General features: G+C 51.6%; 2 protein-coding genes across 2 annotated transcripts in view; one reads left to right on the forward strand and one right to left on the reverse strand.

The window, feature by feature from the left end:
* STYXL1 (serine/threonine/tyrosine interacting like 1) overlaps nucleotides 1-21,045 on the reverse strand; it is a 320,245-nt gene that overhangs the window by 136,627 nt on the left and 162,573 nt on the right. The window lies entirely within an intron of this gene.
* On the forward strand, nucleotides 305-13,958 carry RHBDD2 (rhomboid domain containing 2). Its single transcript, XM_049639213.1, has 4 exons — nucleotides 305-561; nucleotides 2,580-2,987; nucleotides 10,047-10,197; nucleotides 12,964-13,958. Exons 1-4 carry the CDS (start codon nucleotides 375-377, stop codon nucleotides 13,319-13,321), a joined length of 1,104 nt encoding a protein of 367 aa, XP_049495170.1. The 5' UTR covers nucleotides 305-374; the 3' UTR covers nucleotides 13,322-13,958.

The raw sequence follows: 21,045 nt of genomic DNA on the forward strand, positions 1-21,045 counted from the left end.
ATAAGCACAGATAAGGCAGGTGCATGTGTGTGCGTGTGTGCGTGTGAGTGAAAGAGCTCTGTAAACCGCAAGACACTGTAATCATTAAGTCTCTGGAGACGAGGCGATGGAATTCAAACCCGCGTCCCCCAATTGGTCCCGGCAGTGCACCTGCGCGGGCCCCAGGGTTGCACGCCAGAGGGCGCTGCTCCGACTCTCGGCGGCCAGCGCGCGTTGGAGGCTGGCGGCGCGAGCGGATTGGACAGCTCGACGCGGGGCGGGGCCGTGAGGAGGCGGGGCTTCCGGCCACCGCCTCCGCTGTTGCCAGGGGAGACAGCCGCAGGGAGGCGGAAGGAGCCCAGGACCAGCCGGCGCCGAGGCGTGGCGCAGGCACGATGGCGGCCATGGTGGTCTCGGAGCCCGGGTCTCGGAGCTGGTCCTTGTGTCCCGAGGTGCCATCCGCCACCTTCTTCACCGCGCTGCTCTCGCTGCTGGTGTCCGGGCCCCGCCTGTTCCTGCTGCAGCCGCCCCTGGCGCCCTCGGGCCTCTCGCTGCGGTCCGAGGCCCTGCGCAACTGGCAAGGTGAGCAAGCAGGGGCGGGGCCGGGCCGCGGGGGCCAGCCCTCTTCCTCCCACCTCTCCCGGCGCTCCCAGTGCCCGAGCCGCGGGCTACGCCTCCGGCCACTCCATCCGCAGCGTCATTCTCCCCATCCTGTGAACCAGTCCCGTTTCCCGCGTCGTTGTCCCTCCAGAGTCCCATCTTCCCATTACTCCATCTGTAGTCCTAACCTACCCGAATTTGTTCCCTGCCCTGGCGCCACCGGCCTGGTTAAGGCCCCACACCCGTTCCCTAGCAAACCGGCTTCGTTCACCCATTGCTCGCTCTCCGAGGAGAAGGATTGTTTCCTCTCCCTGTCCCGTCGCATACACACCTCCTAACCTCCCCACTGGCAAAAAAATGTCTCTCTCGCCTTCATCAGGACACTTAAGCATCCTCTGTGGCCACCCTCTATAAGCGTCCTGGCCTCTTTGGGGTTTAGAACGTCGTCTGCTTACTTGCGTGTATCTTAATCCTGACTCCCTACTCCCAGCTCATGGGAGGGGGGAGGCATCTTGTACCTTGGGAAAGGTGTTTGTTTTCTCTAGGTGATTGAATATAAACATCCGCTCATGAGAGACATTCGTAGTCTTTGTCTCTTCCCCGTTCTTTTCTGGGGAGGAAAATGGGAAATTTGTATAGCTTTTGTTGTTTTGCAAAGCACACACTCATGAGCTTTAATCTCCATCCTGTGACGTAGGCTTTGTTATTCCCCATTATTTAGGTGAAACAGGCGTCAATAGGGAACCGCAGAGCTATTAAGTCTTGCAATTGAGACAGGAACACGGGTTTTTTATTGTATGATGTTTGGGAACTGGAGCCTTGAGGGTGTATTATGATACCCAAATCATATAGAGTAACTTGTAGAATCTTCACACTTATACTTGGAATTTCAGTTTATACTTGGAATGGTTTCAACAAATCATAAAGTACTCATCAGATCATGAAATTTTATAGAGATGGCCTGAGGTATATGGTTGCCTCCCACCACCACCCTGGATACACAGAGCGCATCCTCAGAGGTATTTAAGATGTCAGGGTAAACCGAGCTCGCCCTTTTTCCCTTTAGCTCACAGCTTCTCTGAGTGTGGGGTTTGTGGGCATGTGAGTATCTGACAGATAAGAGACCTTTGAAGTCCTCAGATGTAATGCTATCATTTTAAATGAAGAAACCGAAGCTCGCAGGGCCCATGACTTGACTGAGCTTCAGCCAGCCTGGACATGACCGAGCCAAGATTCCACTTCAAGCCTTTAGGCCTCCAAGGTTCAGTATTACTACTACCTCACCAGTCCCCTCCTTCACTTTAGTGTTTTGGCCTGGGGGGACATAAAAGTACATAAGAAGTGACTGCTTTTAGAAAAATAGGAGTAGTATTCTTTGCTGTCTTACTGCCATAAAGCATTGCTCTACCTGTAAGGTTGGGTACGCACTTTGAAGAAAGATGTCTGAGTCCTATATTTTATTAGTGATAGTTTTATAATGGTTGCAGGTGCAAAATAATTCATGGTCCCTTTTTTCTTCTCTGAACAGCCACTATGGAAGGAGAGGTCAGGATTACAGCCGAGGAGACTGGCACACAGAGTGTTAAGTGATACCCCCTCAATCCACCCTGAAGCTGTTACAATTAATTAACCCTCAAACTGCCCGGTGAGATAGGTCAGTATTAAAACCTAAGATAAAAAATTAAAAAGGATTATGAAGCACGTTAACAAATTCCCAGACCATCCCATGCTAAAAAGTGTCATTTTTTTCCCCCCCACTTGGAAGCCAGTCACAGACTCGCTCCAGGTCTGGGGAAGAGAGCAAGGACTGGGTGCCACACTTCTGCTTTGAGTCTTGGGTCCTTCAGTGCTGTCTCCCACTGCCTTTCATGGCTCCTGGCTGATTTGCTCTGGTGCTGACAGCCTGCCACTCCCCCTTCCCGCGGTGGGTTGTAGCCTGGCTTTCCCTCCGGTAGAGCCCCTCGCGGTCAAGCCTCTAACCCTGTCCGTCCCCTCTGCAGTTTACAGGCTGGTGACGTACATCTTTGTCTACGAGAATCCAATCTCCCTGCTCTGCGGTGCTGTCATCATCTGGCGCTTTGCTGGCAATTTCGAGAGAACCGTGGGCACCGTCCGCCATTGCTTCTTCACCGTGATCTTCGCCATCTTCTCTGCTATCATCTTCCTGTCGTTTGAAGCCGTGTCATCGCTTTCGAAGCTGGGGGAGGTGGAGGATGCCAGAGGCTTCACCCCAGTGGCTTTTGCCATGCTGGGCGTCAACTCTGTCCGCTCTCGCATGAGGAGGGCCCTGGTCTTCGGCCTGGTTGTGCCCTCGATGCTGGTGCCGTGGCTCCTGCTCTGTGCCTCCTGGCTCATTCCCCAGACCTCCTTCCTCAGTAATGTCTGCGGGCTTGGGATTGGGCTGACCTGTATCCTTCGCGGAAGGGAACTGTAGGGTGGTGACATGGCAAGCGGTGAACCACGGTGGAGGGTCTGGGCGGAGGGCGGAGGGCGGAGGTAGAGCCCCGGGCTCCAGGTTTGAACTTCAGCTTTGAAACCCATGTGGTCTTGGGCCGGTCACTTCCCTTCTCTGGGCCAGAATTTTGCCGCCTGGAAAGTGTCAACATAGCTAGCTTTCTTTTCGTGCCAGCGTAGCACTGCCAGTTAGTGAAATATTCTGACTTGAGGTTTTTTCTTCCTCGTAAATGGAGGCATAAACCCTACGTTTGGCTAGTTGTGACATGAGTTTTCATGGGAAGAATCTGAGATACCCATGAGCTGGAGATGTTCCATGAAAGGAATAGGAAATAGGTTTGTTTGGGTTGGGTTGGGTTGGGTTTAGTCTTTTTGTCAGAAGAAACAATATTTAAAATTTATTTTTAATGTTCATTTTTGAGAGGGAGAGAGCTCTTTCTCTCTGCATGCATGTCAGGGAGGGGCAGAGAGAAAGACTCACACACACACACACACACACACACACACACACACACAGAATCCAAAGCAGGCTCCAGGCTCCAAGCTGTCAGTGCAGAGTTTGACACGGGGCTCGAACTCGTGAACCACGAGATCATGACCTGAGCCGAAGTCGGACGCTTAACTGACTGAGCCATCCAGGCGCCCCCAGTAGAAAATTTTTTAATGACAGGCAGGGTCCTATGGGTGGTTAAAAACTTAGGATAAGCCTTACAATCCTTGTATAAATATTCTGGCCGTTGCACGGGTGGGGGGGGGGGAGGGGCATTCTAAAATACAATGTGGGTTACCTTTCTTTATTGTTTAAAAAAACATTTTTTGGGGCGCCTGGGTGGCTCGGTCAGTTAAGCGTCCGACTTCGGCTCAGGTCATGATCTCACGGTCCGTGAGTTTGAGCCCCGCGTCGGGCTCTGTGCTGACAGCTCAGAGCCTGGAGCCTGTTTCGGATTCTGTGTCTCCCTCTCTCTGACCCTCCCCTGTTCATGCTCTGTCTCTCTCTGTCTCAAAAATAAACAAACGTTAAAAAAAAAATTTTTTTAAAAACAAAACAAAACATTTTTTTAAGTGATCTCTATGCCCAACATGAGGCTTGAACTCACAGTCCCGAGATCAAGAGTCTCATGCTCTACCAGCTGAGGTGCCAGGTGCCTCCATGTGGGTTACTTTCTTCAACATTAGAAATGGTTAGTGTTGGAGGTTGAACAAGGTACATTCTTAAGATCTTTTTCTTTTCTTTCAGTTTATTTATTTTAAGAGCAAGAGAGTGCTTGAGCAGGGGAGGGACAGAGAGAGAGGGAGAGAGAATCCCAAGCAGCACAGAGCCTGACACGGGGCTCAAACTCATGAACCGTGAGATCATGACCTGAGCCAAAATCAAGGGTGGTTTGCTTAACCCCCTAAGCCACCCAGGCACCCTCTAAAATCTCTTTCAACGTGTGATTCTATAAGCTATTAGGGTAGGTAAATATACATTGATCACATAGTTCTTATTTATCTTATTTTAAAAATTTAATTCATTTATTTTGAACCTTTTTTTAATTAAAAAAATGTTTTTAATGTTTATTTTTGAGAGAGAGAGAGAGAACGCAAGCAGGGGAGGGGCAGAGAGAGAGGGAGACACAGGATCCAAAGCAGGCTCCAGGCTCTAAGCTGTCAGCACAGAGCCTGACATAGGGCTCGAACCCATGAACCATGAGATATGACCCGAGCTGAAGTCGGAGGTTTAACCAACTGAGCTACCAGGCGCCCCAGACCTTTTTTTCTAATATGAAAATTTAAAGCTATAAACTCTTCTGTAAGCACTGCTTTAGCTGCATCCCACGAATTTTGATGTTGTCTTTTCATTTTTAATGGGTTAAAAGTATTTTCTAATTTTCCTTGGGATTTTTTCGTAGATCCAAGGGTTATTTACAAGTGAGTTGCTTAATTTCTACATTTTTGGTGCTTTTTCACATTTCTTTTTGTTGATGATTTCTAATTTCCTTTCAAAAGGTCAGAGCGCATTCTTTTGCAGATTGTAGTCCTTTTAAATTATTTTCTGGCTCAGCATTTGATATATCTTGATGAACGTTCTGTGTGTAAGAAGAATGTGCATTCTGCGGTTGGTGGGTGTAGTGTTCCATTTATGTCCGTTAGGTCAAGGTGTTGGTCTTATTCTAGCCTTCTATACACTTGCACTTGTTCTGTCAGTTACTGAAAGGGGACTGTTGAAATCTCCAACTAAAGTTGTGGATTTATCTATTTTTTCCTTGCAATTCTTGTCAGTTTTTGCTTCAAGTGTATCGAAGGTCTTATTGGATGCATACGTATCTAGGATTGTTATGTCATCTTGATGAATTCACCCTTTATCATTGTGAAATGGACGATTTTAGTCTCTGGTAATATTCTTTGTTCCAGAGTCTTTGTTAGCTGATATTACTATGTAATTCTACCTTTCTTTCTTAAAATTAGGATTTATAGGGTATATATATTTCCATCTTTATAGATCTTTTTTAATGTTTATGTATTTTCAAGAAAGAGAGCAAGAGCACGAGTTGGGGGAGGGGCAAAGAGCGAGGGAGACAGGATCTGAAGTGAGCTCCACACTGTCAGTGCAGAGCCAATGTGGGACTCGAACTCACGACCTGAACCAAAACCAAAAGTTGGACATTTCACTGACTGAGCCACCCGGGCACCCCTCCATCTTTATAGTTTTAATATGTTTGTGTCTTTAATTTTTTTTTTTTTAATGTTTATTTACCTATTTTAGGAAATAGAGATAATGAGCAGGAGGGGGGAGGAGAGAGAGAGGGAGGAGAGAGGGAGACAGAGAATCTCAAGCAGGCTCCACGCTGTCAGCACAGAGCCCAACGCGGGGCTCAAACCCACACACCGTGAGATCATGACCTGAGCCAAAACCAAGAGTTGGGCGCTTAACCAACTGAGCCACCCAGGTGCCCCTGTGTCTTTAAGTTTAACACATATTTCTTGGGGTTCCTGGGTGGCTCAGTTGGTTAAGCACCCAACTGTTTAAAAAAAACTCTTTTTTTTAAGTTTATTTGTTTTGAGAGAGACAGTGCAAGCAGGAGAGGAGCAAAGAAAGAGGAAGACAGAATCCCAAGCAGGCTCTGTATTGTCAGCACAGAGCCCATGCAGTGCTCAAACTCAACCAACTGTGAGATCATGACCTGAGCTGAAATCAAGAGTTGGACGCTTGACTGACTGAACCATCCAGGTGCCCCATATACCCAGCTCTTGATTTTGATTCAGGTTATGATCTCATGTTGCTCATGGTTCATGGGATCCAGCTCTGTGTTGGGCTCTGTGCTGATAGCACAGAAACTGCTTGGGATTCTCTCTCTCTCTCTCTCTCTGTCTCTCCCCCCCAATGCTCTCTTTCAAAACAAATAAACATTAAAAAAAATAAAAATAAAGCATGTTTCTTATAGATAGCATATAGTTGGTTCTCCAGTCTATCTCTGCCTTTTAAATGGTACATTTAGCTCATGTGCATTTAGTATAATTATTCATACGGTTGGGGTTAAGTCTGCCTGCTCGCTTTTTGTTTTTTTCTTTGTCCCAAATGTTCTTCGTGCCTTTTTTTTCCTCTTTTCCTAACTTCAACAGAATATTTTTTTTTGGTATCTCATATTTAAAGATAGACTCTTATGGGTTTGCTGTGTTTGCTATTAACTATACCTCTTTGTCTTATTTTTTAGTGGTTGCTGTAGAGTTTACAATATACATTTTTAATTTATCACAGACTACTTACAGATTATATACCACGTTGTATGTAACTGAAGAATCTCACGGAATTGTGTTTCTGTTTTCCTTCTTTTCATTCTTTGTGTTGTTATTGTCCTACGTTTTATTTCTACTGTTGTCATACGTGTTATAAACTTCACAATACATTGCTATTACTTTAAAAAAAATTTTTTTAAGATGTGCATTTTTTAATGTTTATTTATTTTTGAGAGAGAGTGCAAACAGGGGAGGGGCAGAGAGAGAGGGAGACACAGAATCTGAAGCAGCCTCCAGCTCTGAGCTGTCAACACAGAGCCCAATGCAGGTCTTGAACTCATGAACCATGAGATCATGACCTGAGCTAAAGTTGGACGCTTAACCAACTGAGCCACCCAGATACCCCTACATTGCTATTACTTTTGTTTCAAACAGTCAGTTATATATTTTTTAATTTAAAAAAGCAGCGTTTACCCACATACTTGCCATTTCTCATTCTCTTCATTCTTTTGTGTGGATCCAAGTTTCCATCTGGTATCATTTTTCTTTTGCCTGAAGAACCTCCCTTCATACCCATACCCCCCAGTAGGTACACTGGTGACAAATTCTCTCAGCTTTCAGTGCTCTGAAAATGCCTTTATTTCACCACATACAGAATTCTGTCCTTCTCTGATCTTCTTTCACTTTTAAAGATGTCATTGCATTACTCCTGGTTTATATTCTTTTATCATGAGGAGGCAGTAATCATTTTTATTGTTTTCCCTATATAATTCGTTGTTTTCCTCTGGCTTCTTTCACAGTTTTTTATCATTGGTTTTCAGCTGTTTAATTTTCATGTACCTTTGGAGTGATTTTCTTTGTTTTCCTTGCTTGTAGTTGGTCATTGGATCTTGGATCTGTGAGTTTACGGTTTTCATACAAGTCTAAAAAAATTATCCTCGTTATGTCTCCAAGTATTTTTTTCTCTTCTACTTTCCCCACTTCTTCCAGGGTGCCAATTAAACATATGTTAGACTACTTAGTATTGTTCAGTGGGTCCCTGAGGCTCTGTTTATTTTGTATTTTTTTTAGCTTTCTTCCCCCTCTCCATTTCAGTTTGGATATTTTCTATTCCATTGCCTTCCAGCTGGGTGATCTCTTTTTCTTCAGTGTGTGCCCAGCTGTTAAACCCATCTGCTTGGGTTTTTTCCCCCTCATGTTGTATATTTCAGCTCAGGAGGTTCTTTTTTTTATATATATATAGTTTTCATTTCCATATTGGGATTCTTCATCTGTTCCTTCATTGTGTTTTCCTTTAAACCCTTCATATACTTCCGTATAGTGGCTGTTTGTAAAATAGCTATTTATAGTAGCTATTTTAAAACATTTTGTCTGTTAACACCATCATGTCTGTCATTTCTGGATCTGTTTTTGACAGATTTTCCTGCTGATAATGGACCCACTTTCTTGCTTCTTCACGCGTCTCGTAATCTTTTAGTTTACGCTAGACACTGCGAATGCTGTGGTATCCAGGGCCGGGTTGTGGTTTTTTTTCTTTTTTTTAACAAGTGTTGATTTTTTTCCTGATAGGCAGTTCATTTATTTGGCAAGGCATTACCTTTCTGGGAGTCTCGTCTGAATGCCCTGGTGTCAGCGAGGTCTCTTTCCCCTGTGTGGTTAGAACTCGAGCATGTCCCTGCCCCCTGTGAGCTCCCTGTTGTTAAGCGAACAGCTCCCGGAGAGTTGTTCCCTCAGTAGCTCAGTAGCTGTTCTTCGCCTGGCTTGAGGCGTCTTGGCCTGTGGGTGTGCACATTGGCATTCAGCTAAAGACTCGGGGAACCCCATGCATGTTTCTGGAGCTCCTTCCCAGAGCACCTCCCTTCTCTCCATTACTCTGATCTGGAAATCCCAGGCCCTTTTTCCTCTCTGAATTCTTTATCTATCTCTTCAATTCAGGAAAAAAAAAAAAAAAAAAAAAAAATGCTCTTCTCTGCTTGGATTCCCCTTCGGATGCTGTAGTTTGGAAAGTGCCTCCAGGCTGAAAGCCAGTTCCATCTTGAGGCTCACTTAATTGTTTCCCTTTTCGTAGGTATCACAGTCTGGCAGTGTTTGCCGCTCAAAGTCTGAAGGCAAGTGTGTAAAATGTTGTATCCTGGCTCACAGTTATCTATGGTGGGGGGACCAGTCTGGCATTGGGACTTCCGCAGAGTCAGAGGCAGAACAGACCTTTGAGGTCGTTCTGAAGTCATCAGCCGCGACGACTTTGAACTCCTTCACAGCATCGCTTAATGCTGGAACTCAGCATTTGGAGATGTACTCCTCCCTGAAAGAATTTAGTAACACGCAGGGGGCATTTTTGGTTGTCACAAAGACTAGGTGCTACTGCCCCTTAGTCGCCGGTGGCCGGAGCTGCCGAGGGAAACAGTCGAGCCCCACAAAGAACTGTCTTGCTCACATACCAGCGAGGAGCGCTCGCTTGAGGAACGTTCTCGGTGCTTCCTTACAGCCTTCCCTCCATCCCCACCCCCTCCCAGCTACTGCTGCTCCCCACTTAGGGTTCAGCATGCATGTCACTTCCTAGAGAAAGTCGTCTTGATCTCCCTAGACTAGCTTAGGGTCCCCATCCTGGTCTTCCGGATAATCCCTTTCTTATCCCTACTGACCCTATCCTAGTGACTTACCCCTTGCCTGGCACTCCTCATTTCTTAGTTCCTGGAAGTAACAGACGTTCAGTAAACATTTGCCAAAAAGATGGATGGGTGGACAGACGGACAAAAGCTGAATCTTTATGACTGCCTAGGCAGTGGTGGGTTGACACGGGCCAGACGGCCAGAGTGCCGTCACACCACTTGTTTGGGGCGGTGACAGTGTGGGGGAAATTGCTGCCGAAGAGGCCCACGTGAAGCTCACTTGGTCACGTTGAGGCAAGGTGCCTTCTGTTTGGGGACAAAGTACAAGATGTCAGTCCTCCCAGAGGGTGCTGGGACAGCCTCCTGCCTCATCCAACTGCAGGCACAGAGGCGTGTGCCAGCTTGACGGGTTGCAGGAAAGACAGGGCTCAAGGGATGGGCTGGGTGAGGTGTCGGCACCGATCTGCCCCCCCACCCCCACCCCCTGCCTCCCCCGACGGTTGGTTCATGTTCCCTCTGAGGTGCAGGGAATAGAAACTCAACTCTTGGTCTCCCCGGAGCTCAGGCTGGTGGCAGAATGAGCGCTAATCCCCCTGCAGAATAAACGTGGGAACCTGTACTCTGTGAGGAGTGTCCGGCCCGCCTCCCTCGAGCTGCCTCCAATTTCACTTAATATGTCGACCTCAGATGGCCTCACCTACTGCTACTCCATCGACCTCTCAGAGCGAGTGGCCCTGAAGCTCGACCAGAAGTTCCCCTTCAGCCTGATGAGGAGGATTTCGGTGTTCAAGTACATCTCGGGTTCTTCAGCCGAAAGAAGGGCAGCCCACAGCCGGAAGTAAGTTACAGAATTCTTGGAGCTTATTCTTGAAGCAATTCCAGGGCTTGTAGAGAGAGTGTGGCTGGCTCAGTATCATGGGAGAAAGGACCAGGGTGTGGGCAGGTCCGGGCCCAGAACACGCATGCACAAATGTCGTCCGAGCACTCGGGACTCTGGCCAGCCGGAATGGGAAAAGCCTTCATACGTCATCCCGACTGACTTGTGACAGACTGTGGGAGGGAGTGGCCCCATCTAGCGTTGTCACCAGCCCTCCGTGCTGACGAGCACCCTGCACAGGTCCAGCCGGGCCCTGGGCAGGGAGCCCTGGTAAGAAGCAGACAGTCCACACACAGCTGACGAGGTGGCTTGGACGTGAAACAGCACAGGGCCTGAGAGGCAGAGTTTTCTTGGCCACCCGGCAGGAGGTGAGGTTTCCGGTCTTCTGGTCCAGGCTCACTCCACGGAAGGTGCCAGGCAAGCCGCCCAGGCCCATGTAGTCTCACTCCTTCCTACCAGAGAAGAGGACCAAGGAGTTCGAGAGTCTTTCTCTAGGTGTCAGGGGGATAGGAGAGCCCAGTCTCGAGCTAAGGTCGCTTCTTCCAGGCCCAATTCACCCCCTTTCCACTGTTCCCCACTTCTGGCCTGTGGCTGCCTCCATGCTTAGACTTTACCATGTAGGAAGTTTTCTTTCCTTCAGTGGTCTCCCCAAAGGAAACGACTCACTGTGAAGTTCAGATGTTTTGCCAATGGCCCTTTTCTACCTTCAACCAGCTGTGGAATAGATTCTGTGCTCTGGCCCGACCTACATGCAGGGTTTCGGTTGACTTGGAAGCTGCTCTTTGTAGCTGATTTCAGGAGGTGGATGCCCCTGGCCTTCACCAGCTCAGGGCCCTTTGGCCATTTCCTAAAAAAGGGGACATTGGCAGGGGAGGGCACTGCTGGGGAGTACTGGGAAAACTAGAAATGCGCATGCACCCAGTTTGCTTCAGGCAGGTGATCCCTGGGGTCTAAATGTGGAGGAGAGTGTTGAAATTTAGGTGTATTGTGGCTTGTAGGCTTTTCATTGTTGTTCTCATAAACTCGAGAGGGGACTTAAGGGGCCTTTGGGTGCAGACTTGCACCCTGTGAGGGAACCCTCCTTTCAGACAGCTGAGGGCAGTCACCCGGCATGAACTTACACCCCCCTCCCGGCTGGGAGCTCATCATGAATGAGAAAGTTCTCCCATGCTGAAGCGCAGCTGCCTTTCTGTAACTGGGACACTTGGGTGGTACATCTGATTCTGTTTCATCACGGCAGACAGATCCGGGTCAGGGAGGTGATGATCCCCCAGTTCTTTCCGCGTTCCTCACATGGCATGGCATACGGTTCCTCGTTATCCTGGCCTGGTACAGGCACCCGGGACAGAAAGTGATGTTTCAGATGTCCTGACGGGGACACTGGCATGACAACATGTGTGTTTGTCTTGGCAGTTACGCGGTCTGGACAACTTTGCGTCCTTGGAGGCTCTTGCAGAACTTCTGGTGGCCCAAATCCTCTGTTCTTTTTTTTTTTTTTTTTTTTAACGTTTTATTTATTTTCGAGACAGGGAGAGACAGAGCATGAACAGGGGAGGGTCAGAGAGAGGGAGACACAGAATCTGAAACAGGCTCCAGGCTCTGAGCTGTCAGCACAGGGCCCAACGCGGGGCTCGAACTCACGGACCGAGAGATCATGACCTGAGCTGAAGTCGGCCGCTTAACCGACTGAGCCACCCAGGCGCCCCCCCAAATCTTCTATATTCTTAAGAATCCCAGAAGTGCCATTAAGTGCTTTGTTCCTGTACTTAAACCGCTGATTTGTAAAATCAGGTTCTTTTTTAAATTTTTTTTGATGTTTATTTTTGAGAGAGAGAGAGAGAGAGAGTGTGTGCAAGCAGTGCAGGAGCAGAGAGACAGACAGACAGAATCTGAAGCAGGCTCTAGGCCCCAGCCGTCAGCACAGAGTCTGATGCAGGGCTCGAACTTACAAACCATGAGATCATGACCTGAGCCAAAGTCACATACTTAATTGATTGGGCCATCCAGGCACCCCGTAAAATCAAGTTCTAACTGAAATATCTACAGATTCAGTGCAATCATCCACCACAAACATCAGTGGTGTTGGCAATCATTGTCCATATTTGGAACTGCGCCCAAGTTCAGGCTGTGTCTCCATTCGTGGTCCCAGCCACATGGTCTGTGGTGGGGTCTTTAATCTCTGCATGGGCAGCTCCAGACATCTGGCTCGATGGTTCCTGCCGGCCGGGACTTTGAGCTATGAGTCTTCATTCCTGAAGCCACAGGTGGAAAACCTCACAGCAGACAGGGCCTGGGCCCAAGCCCTGTGTTACCCATTAGAGCCCTTCTGCCCTTCCTCCCTTAGAGGTTGGTCTATTCTCTTTGGGTGCAATTGCTGAGCCGGCCACAGGCACACTGACGGCCATGATCCGGTCCCACCTTCATCTCATCTGGGTGGCAAAGTCTGTGAGCAGTTCCACCTCAGGTGGCCTTAGGAGCTCAGCGTCCCTTCATCCTACAGGCTCACTGCAGGCCTGTGAATGGGCGCTTCCCTCTCAGGGCATTTCCTGGCCGGCTGAGATTAACCTTCCTCCCCACTTGGTGCTCAGAGCTAGTTATAGAAAATGGCCAAAGCATGTTGTCCTATAAAGTGGTACGGTGATCCCAAGCTTTTCTCATGTACGATGATAGCTGGGGGGCCTTGGCATCACCATGGGAATGACCATTTTCTCTCTTGTTCCTTTCCAGGCTGAACCCTGTGCCCGGCTCCTACCCCACGCAGAGTGGCCACCCTCACCTGTCCCCGAGCCACCCTGTCGCCCAGATGCAGCATGCCAGTGGCCAGAAACTAGCCCCCTGGCCAGCCTGCGCTCCTGGGCACATGCCCAGCCTGCCTCCATACCAGCCGGCCTCCGGCCTGTGTTACGTACAGAACCATTTTGGCACAACCCCTAACTCCTCCGGTGTCTACCCGGCTACCGCGGGTGCCTCCCTGGGGGTCCAGCCCCCCACCCCTCTCAACTGCCCTGGCACTGTGTATTCTGGGGCCCTGGCCGCTCCAGCGGCTGCGGGCTCCAAGGAGTGCTCAAGGGTCCTGATCCCCTGATAGAGAATCTCTAGGGAAGTTCTCTCCCATCTTGGCTTTCTGAAGAAGGTCCTCTCCGAGCTGAGCTAAGATTTTCTTGACAAAAAATTATTTATCAAACACCTCTATGTGCCAGGCTCTGTGTCGAGTATTTTGATATATATCCTATTTCAACCCCGTTCATCCTCACGACAACTTTGTGAAGTGCGATTTAGCGTCACCAGTTTACAGACCTGGAGGGCGAGATGCTCTGCAGCCACATGAAGTCACGTAGTTTTCGTAGCGGCACGTCCAGGCTTCTGGGCTCCGGGCCGGGGCCCCTCCCACCTGCTGCCCTGCCTCCCTGCCTCCCAGAGAAGGCCTGGGAGGTGAGGGTCGGCAGCGACTGCCAGCGGCCAATCCTAACTCTGCGTTTCCTCCCTGTGTGTGTGGTGCTCTTGGTTCCAGTGCCCGCTTGTCTGTGTCTACTCTTCGGGAGCTCCCAGCTGCCCTGCCGGGCAGTCCCCAGGCCCGTGTAGTATTTCTCCCCTGCAGTGGCCCAGCCCCCGCCCCAACCTTGTGCCCAGGGGCAGTGAGGTGGGCCGCGTGAGCCACAGCAGAATGCTGATGGATCCATAGTGTTGATTACCTTTGTATAAAGAAACAGCCTCCAACCTGCCGGTGGTGTGTGGTCTCTTCGTGGTCTGGCCGGGGCCGGAGAGAGCAGAGCTGGGCAGCGGAGGAGGGGGGTGTGACGGTGAAGGGGAGAGGTGGATCTGGATTGAGCTGGGCAGACGACCTACACGTGGTGGGGACCCGACGTGGCCGGGGTGTGGGGAGCGGGGGAGGGGCAGCAAAGGTGGTGGGGTAGCCGGAGGCGGAATCGGGCAGCTCGGACAACCGCGAGCTTGGCAATGGCAGGAAACCACCGTGCCCCTAGGGAGCAGCTGCAGGCTGGGACCAACAAGGAGGGCTGCCTGGCAGGACCTCCTCCGAGGGGTGAGGCGGGCACTGGCTGCACTGGCATGCGAAGCCAGAGGCCTGAGAAGAGGCCAGCTCCTCTGCCCATTGTCTCACGTACCGTCAGGGCTTCCCACGGACTAGATTAGCCAGAACCCACCGGCGAGCAAGCCCAGGAAATGGAGTTTGCAGGGGTCAGTCCCTCTCATGGAAGGCAGGACAAGGACAGGGCTGTGCCTGAGCCCGGAGGCGCCTGCCCGACCTGAGGGCCGTGGCTTCTGATCCATCGGCTGGAGCTCCTCCCGGTGGTCAAGAAAGCACGCCAACTGGCAGGTGTGTTCATAGATTTTACAACGCATGGCCTTCATTTATTCCAGGAGCTGAATGGCCTGCTCTGTGCCGGCTTTTTAATGGGTCCTGGGTATGAGAAGTGGATAAGGCACACCCACAAGTCCGCCCAGCCGTGGGGGCCGGGCAGTGACAGGCACACCCTGGGTGTGTGGGGACACCCACACACAGGGGACAGACTGTGAAGAAGGTTTCACTGGCTGAGCAGTTGGGTGTCTAGGCCACAGCTGAGAGTTGTCTGCAAGCATAGAGCGAGTCTGGCAGGGCCCGGCCTGGGGCCTCTGTTCAAGCACCTGGGGCACCGGTCCCACAGTGTCAGTGAGTGCAGTCTTCTGTGTGTCTCTGCAAACGTTTCCCCGACACTCCAGTTCCAGGCCTCTGTCCAGAAGCAGGTACGAGGACCATGTGTTCCCGGTGTGACAGGGCCACATCCCTTGTGTCCGGCTTACTACGTGGACTGGCTGGTCATCGCTGTGGGGGCTGTGGGGATGATCAGGCTGACGGGCCCTGTCACAGGTCCCTGAGTAGCACGGCTGGAGGGGACTCAGAGGTCATTCAGTCCCATCACCTCTTCCACTGCTACTTTTGCCAGGAGGCAGCGTGGGTCCAGCAGGACAGCCAGCAGCAGCCCCCAACCCGGGCCCCTGTAACAACCACTGCTCTGAGACAGATTCTGCCAAGTCTGTGTGATCCCTGGGCTTCCGTTGGTCTGGCTGCAGCTCATTTTCTAGGGCCTGGCGGGGATCCCAAGCCCCCTCCCCATGTACCTGTTGAATCTGCCACTAGTGTGTCCCCTGTCCATGAACACTGAGTGTGTGCTAAGTCTCTGGCTGGGACGAGAGACTGAGATAAAGGCGAGTCCACAGGACGCATGGGGCTGGCGCTCAATAAATATTTGCTGAATATCTAGATAGGTGAGCAGGTGATCCCTGCCCTTTGGAAGCTCGGGGGTGGGAGGGATGGCCAAATACAGAATTGAAATTCAGCAATGCTTTTCACGCACTCGTTGGGAGGCCTCCTGACCAGCCTGGAGAGCTGGAGACCGGTTGGATGCCAGGCACACACCCTTCCATAGAGAGAGAGGGAAGGAGAGAGGCGTTAACCACGGCTGTCGCATTCAGCTTCAGAGAAAGCCATTATTCCGTGCTCGTTAGAGACTATTCTTGTCTCCCCAGGCAAGGCAGGACTCACTGCTGCCAGAGAAGCTTCTAGATGTTGTCTAGTTGCCCTGCTTTGTCGGCAGGGGGAGGAGGCCTCTACAAACATCCCCTGGGCTGGGCTCCCCAGGCTGGGGGTCCAGAAGGGAAAGACTGGCTCCTATCCTATGAGGGAATCAGATTCACAGATACGCCCCACCTTGCGAGGCTTCCTTCTGTCACACACCTGTTCTTTCCTTAGTTCTTCTGTGTAGTGAACGCTGAGAGCAACCGCTGAGTTCCAGGCCTGTGCTAGGCTCTGGGGACACGAAGATGGAAGAGGACCAGTCCTGCCTTCGATGCGCTCACAGTTGGTTAAAGGAGACCTGCCCAAGGGCAGGGGCCAGGTGGATAGAGGGCGGACAGCCTGAACAAAGACCGGAAGGGGAGAGTCCAGGAGCCGGGAGAGGGGAGGCATGTGAGTATGGGGGCCGGGAGGGTGCGTGGGAAAGAAGATGGTTGCAGCAGCCCAAGCTAGAAGTGGTGAGAGCGGCCCGAGGGAGAAACGCAGCCTAGCACACACAGCGTCTTTCTGGGGTTACACAGCTTTCCCACTTGAGGCCTGGTGCTCCTGCCCTGCCCAAAGGTACCTGTTCACTCCCAGTGAGCAGGGTGGGGAGCGGCCCATAGTAGGGTTGGAAGCAGGACAATCCTAGAGGATGAGGTTCCCCCAAGCATGGAATGTGGGGGGAGAGCGGGGGAGGGAGAGCTGGCCTCAGAGTTGGGTGCTGGACTTCGGACTCTCGAGACCCACAGGGGCACCACCCAGAAGTCCATCCCAGGATGCTTCCTGAGTCTGACCTGCTGGTCCATGCCTGGACAGCTGCCAGCTCTGAGAGCGATACCCCAGCCCCGACCTGAAGCCTAGAACCTCAGGGATGTCCGTGCCATCTCCAGAGCTTGGGCCACCTGAGACCTTGCTCCAGGGTCCTGTTTTGAGCCTAGAGCCCCTCCTCCAAGAAATATCTCCAAAGGCTTGCCTGTGCAACCCTGCCCTTGAACCACGGTCAGGTCACATCCTGAGGCTGCCTCCTTAATGGAACCACTTCTCCTGGGGGCCTAGCTACAGCCCCGCCGGGAGCCAATGGCCAGGCGGGCTACCCACAGAGGTGGCACTGGGACAGTTCAGGCCTCCGTGGTGCACAGGGCAGTTGGCCCGTGTGCGCGCGCACACACACACACGACTCCTACACAGGAACACGTAAACACAGATGTGACATTTTGAACTCACATATCTGGGCTCTCACCACACATCGAGTTCAAACCGGTAGGTACCCACCTGCAAAAACCCATATGTGGTTAAGGCACACACCTACATGTATTCATACCTGTCCGTGCACAGATTCATGTACAAGCTGACCTGTGCACGGGTACGTGCCGTATATACACGCACACATACGTGTTCCTTCGCAGGTGGGGACCGCCTAATCCTCTCCCTCTCCCCTGCACCTTGCCCAATCTGACCCCAGCCTACCACTCCAATCTTCTCTCCCACCACCTGCCTGCCTTTGCCCCACACACCATGCTGCTGGCACTGTGTGAATTGATCAGACAGCTGACAGGAAGCATCTTAAAATTGAGCAAAATCTTCAGAAACAGTCATGGCCATTTGTGGCTTGTGATGAGCAGGGTAACAGGAAAGCCCTCTGGGCCCAAACCTCCCCTGCCATGTGCCTGTCACACACTGCCTGCAATTCTACCATCAGAGGCCCATTCCTGTGAATTAGGCTCATCAAGGTTCATCACTGAGGGAACACTGGAGAAGACCGTGAGCCCAGCCCTCACACTGCACGCAGGAATGTGAGGCCCAGAGAGGGGAATTTATCTGGCTAAGGACACACAGGGACTCCGGTGATGGGGCCAGCACAGAACCCGGGACTTCTGACTCTTGTCTTTGCTCCACTGTTCTGGTCGCTGGGTAGAGTGGGCTAGGGGACAGCCGGGAGAACAGGTGAGGACTCTCATGTGGCCCAGCTGAGCCCCCTTGAATGCGCCGACTCCAGGAGCCCAGGCACAGAGTCTGGGGCACTGGTGCTCACAGGGCGCCCCGAGATTCTCTTCCATCAGACTCTCCTGTGGAGGGTGGTGGCATTGGTGTGTGGGAGCACTCCACACCCTTCCAGGATGGCTGGGGGTTCTGGGGAGAGACCCCTTCTTTCATCAGGCAGAGCCGGGCCCTGGAGCCAGGACATGCCTAGATGTACCCATTCCAAAGTGCAGTCGGGGATCTCCCTGGGGAGCAGCGAGCAGAGAAGGGCCCCTCCTGAGACTGGATGGGACTGACCTCCGCCCCACCCGTAATCCCATCGCCCTCCCCTTGCGGGGACCAACCCCACCCCCACTCCTGAAGAGAGATTTCAGCAGAGGCTATAAGGGCACAAGAGAAGTGTTCTCTCCCCCAAACCCTGGCCTTGCCCCTTGCCCCGTGCAAGGCCACACCCCCTGTACCCTTGGCAGAGTCCAGGCATCAGCCAGCAAGAAGCAGACCAGGGTGATGAGAGACACTAGTGGCAGCCGCAGGGTGGCCTCACGCAGCACCTGCACACGGGCCCTCAGCAGCCCACCCACTGCCAGGGCGACTGTCCCCCTCTCCCCAGGGACCCAAGTTTCAGCCCCCACCCGTCAGTGCAACAGCCTCCGGGCCCAGCTTCAATCATGCCCAATACCCCGGCACCCTTTTGTCAGTGCTATGGGTTGTTGAACCGTGTTCCCCAAAAAGATATGTCAAAATCCTAACCCCAGTCCCTGTGAACGTGACCTTATTTGGAAATAAGGTCCTTGCAGATGTCATCCAGTTAAGATGAGGTCCTACTGGAATAAGGTGGGTCCTATATCCAACACCTGGTGTCCTTTTAAGAGAAGCCCCATGAATGGGAATGCAAGCTGGTGCAGCCACTCTGGAAAACAGTAGGGAGCTTCCTCAGAAAACTAAAAATAGAACTACCCTACGACCCAGCAATTGCACTACTAGGCATTTATCCACGGGATTCAGGTGTGCTGTTTCGAAGGGACACATGCACCCCCATGTTTGTAGCAGCACTATCGACAATAGCCAAAGTATGGAAAGAGCCCAAATGCCCATCGATGGATGAATGGATAAAGAAGATGTGGTCTATATATACAGTGGAGTATTACTCGGGGATCAAAAAGAATGAAATCTTGCCATTTGCAACTATGTGAATGGAACTGGAGGGTATTATGCTAAGTGAAATCAGTCAGAGAAAGACAAATATCATATGACTTCACTCACATGAGGACTTTAAGAGACAAAACAGATGAACATAAGGGAAGGGAAACAAAAATAATCTAAAAACAGGGAGGGGGACAAAACAGAAGAGACTCAAATATGGAGAACAAACTGAGGGTTACTGGGGGGGTTGTGGGAGGGGGGATGGGCTAAATGGGGAAGGGGCACTAAGGAGTCTACTCCTGAAATCATTGTTGCACTGGATGCTAACTAATTTGGACGTAAATTAAAAAAAAATAAAAAAGTTAAAAAAATTAAAAAAAAAAGAGAAGCCCCGTGAAAACACAGGGCCAGGGAGAGGGCAGCCGTGTGAGGACAAGGCAGACACTGGAGGATGAGTCTATAAGCCAAGGAACACCGACAATCTCTAGAATCTACCAGAAGCTAGGAAGAAGCAAGGGAAAGATTCCTTCGTAGAGCTTTCTGAGGAAGCATGGCCCTGTCGATGCCTCGATTTTGGACTTCTGGACCTCAGGACTGAGAAAAAAATTGTTGTCTGAAGCCACCCAGTTGTGGTGATTTGTTCCACCAGCTCCAGGAGGCAGATACAGGCAGGTTCCTCTCTCCAGAAGCCTCCATTTGGCACATCACCGTCCTGCTCGGAGCCCCCAGGGGCCCCCCCACCAGCTTCAGGTAGAGCAGGGCACGAGTCTGCCCCAGGCCCCCACCCCGCCCCTCGCCACCTCCCCACTCGCAACCTGTTGACTCCGGAGCATTCTGCTCTCGTGCGATGGGAGGGAGAGGAGGGTGGGAAGGGGGAAAGGAGTGAAATTTTGAACATGGGTGACTGGTGTCCTGCTGCAAATAGGAGGGCCAGAAGAGGGAAGTGGTCTGCAGGCAGGGGCGTGGCGGCGGGGGGGGGGGTGCCATTTAGGGCAGTTTGACTATGAGGTCACCAGGGTGTGCAGGCAGAGATGGCCAGAGGCACTGGGAAGGAACTCGAGCTAGGACCCAGCCCCAGGTGAATATAAACAAGGACCTTCAGCTCCCTACCCTGCCCCCAGGTCTCTGCGCAGGACTGAGGTTGGGGCGGTGCAGGGGGGTGTTGCGCAGCACAGAATTGGTTGAGGGCCCAGGGAGGCTCTCTGGTCAGAAGGCAGAGGGGAGCTTCTGAGTCTCCAGCTCCTCTCCCTGGCCATGAGGGCAAGTCACCTGGCTTCCCGGAGCCTCAGGTCCTGGTCTGGAAAGAGATAATTGCACCCGCCCCGCAGAGGGAGATTATAGACACAACAGAGAGGGAGAGGGTAAAAAATGCTTCTTTCTAGAGTTTGACTTGTGTGCAAGGTGCCGCTCCTTGCAGACCTTCCACCCCTCCCCTGCAGAATCCAAAGAGGAACCCTGGCCTTTAGGGAGGCTGCCAGCAAGAGGGGCCTGCACAGAGGGGCCTGAGGTGCTGTGCATCCAACAAGTGCGGCTCCCTCGGGGGCTGGAAAGGCTCTGTCAGCTTATCAGTGACAAACTGTGCAAGGTGGCCTTCTTCGGCAGGTGTCTGTCCACTGGAGGACAGGAACCACCTGGCAAAGCTTGTGTTCATTCACTGTACATCTATGGAATACCTACCGTGTGCCAGGCACTTATGCTGGGTTCAGGGGGCACAGCGGTGAGCAAGGTGGCCAATGCCTGCCTTCCAAGAGCTTAGTGATCTGTGCGTGCATGTGTGTGTGTGTGTGTGTCTGGGGGGGAGGGAGGGAAAGACAATTAGCCAACAGACAAACAAAGCCATGAATTAACGAGAGCACAACACAGGGCAGGAAAGCCGCTTGATGAGACACAGAGAGCGGCAACTTTAGATCAGGGAAGGCCACCTGGAGGAGGCCACATTGCCACTGAGACCTGAAGGAATCCAAGGAGCAGCCATGAGAGGATCAGGGTGAAGACCTTTCCGGGTAGACAGAGGAACAAGAGCAGAGGGCCAGGCATGTTCTCAGAACAGAACAGAGTGGCTGGGGGGTGATGCACACAGTAAGTGCTTAATAAGTGCTTAATAAGCCCTGGGAATCTGCACATGGCTTGGG

This window comes from Panthera uncia, chromosome E3 (genome assembly GCF_023721935.1).
Source record: "Panthera uncia isolate 11264 chromosome E3, Puncia_PCG_1.0, whole genome shotgun sequence".
Taxonomy (NCBI): Eukaryota; Metazoa; Chordata; class Mammalia; order Carnivora; family Felidae; genus Panthera; species Panthera uncia.

Excerpts from the sequence above, each read along its gene's own strand:
- RHBDD2 (XM_049639213.1), top strand. The coding sequence starts at position 375 with ATGGCGGCCATGGTGGTCTCGGAGCCCGGGTCTCGGAGCTGGTCCTTG. Across the intron at positions 562-2,579 it reads GGCCCTGCGCAACTGGCAAG|TTTACAGGCTGGTGACGTAC; the intron begins GTGAGCAAGCAG and ends TCCCCTCTGCAG. Across the intron at positions 10,198-12,963 it reads AGGGCAGCCCACAGCCGGAA|GCTGAACCCTGTGCCCGGCT; the intron begins GTAAGTTACAGA and ends GTTCCTTTCCAG.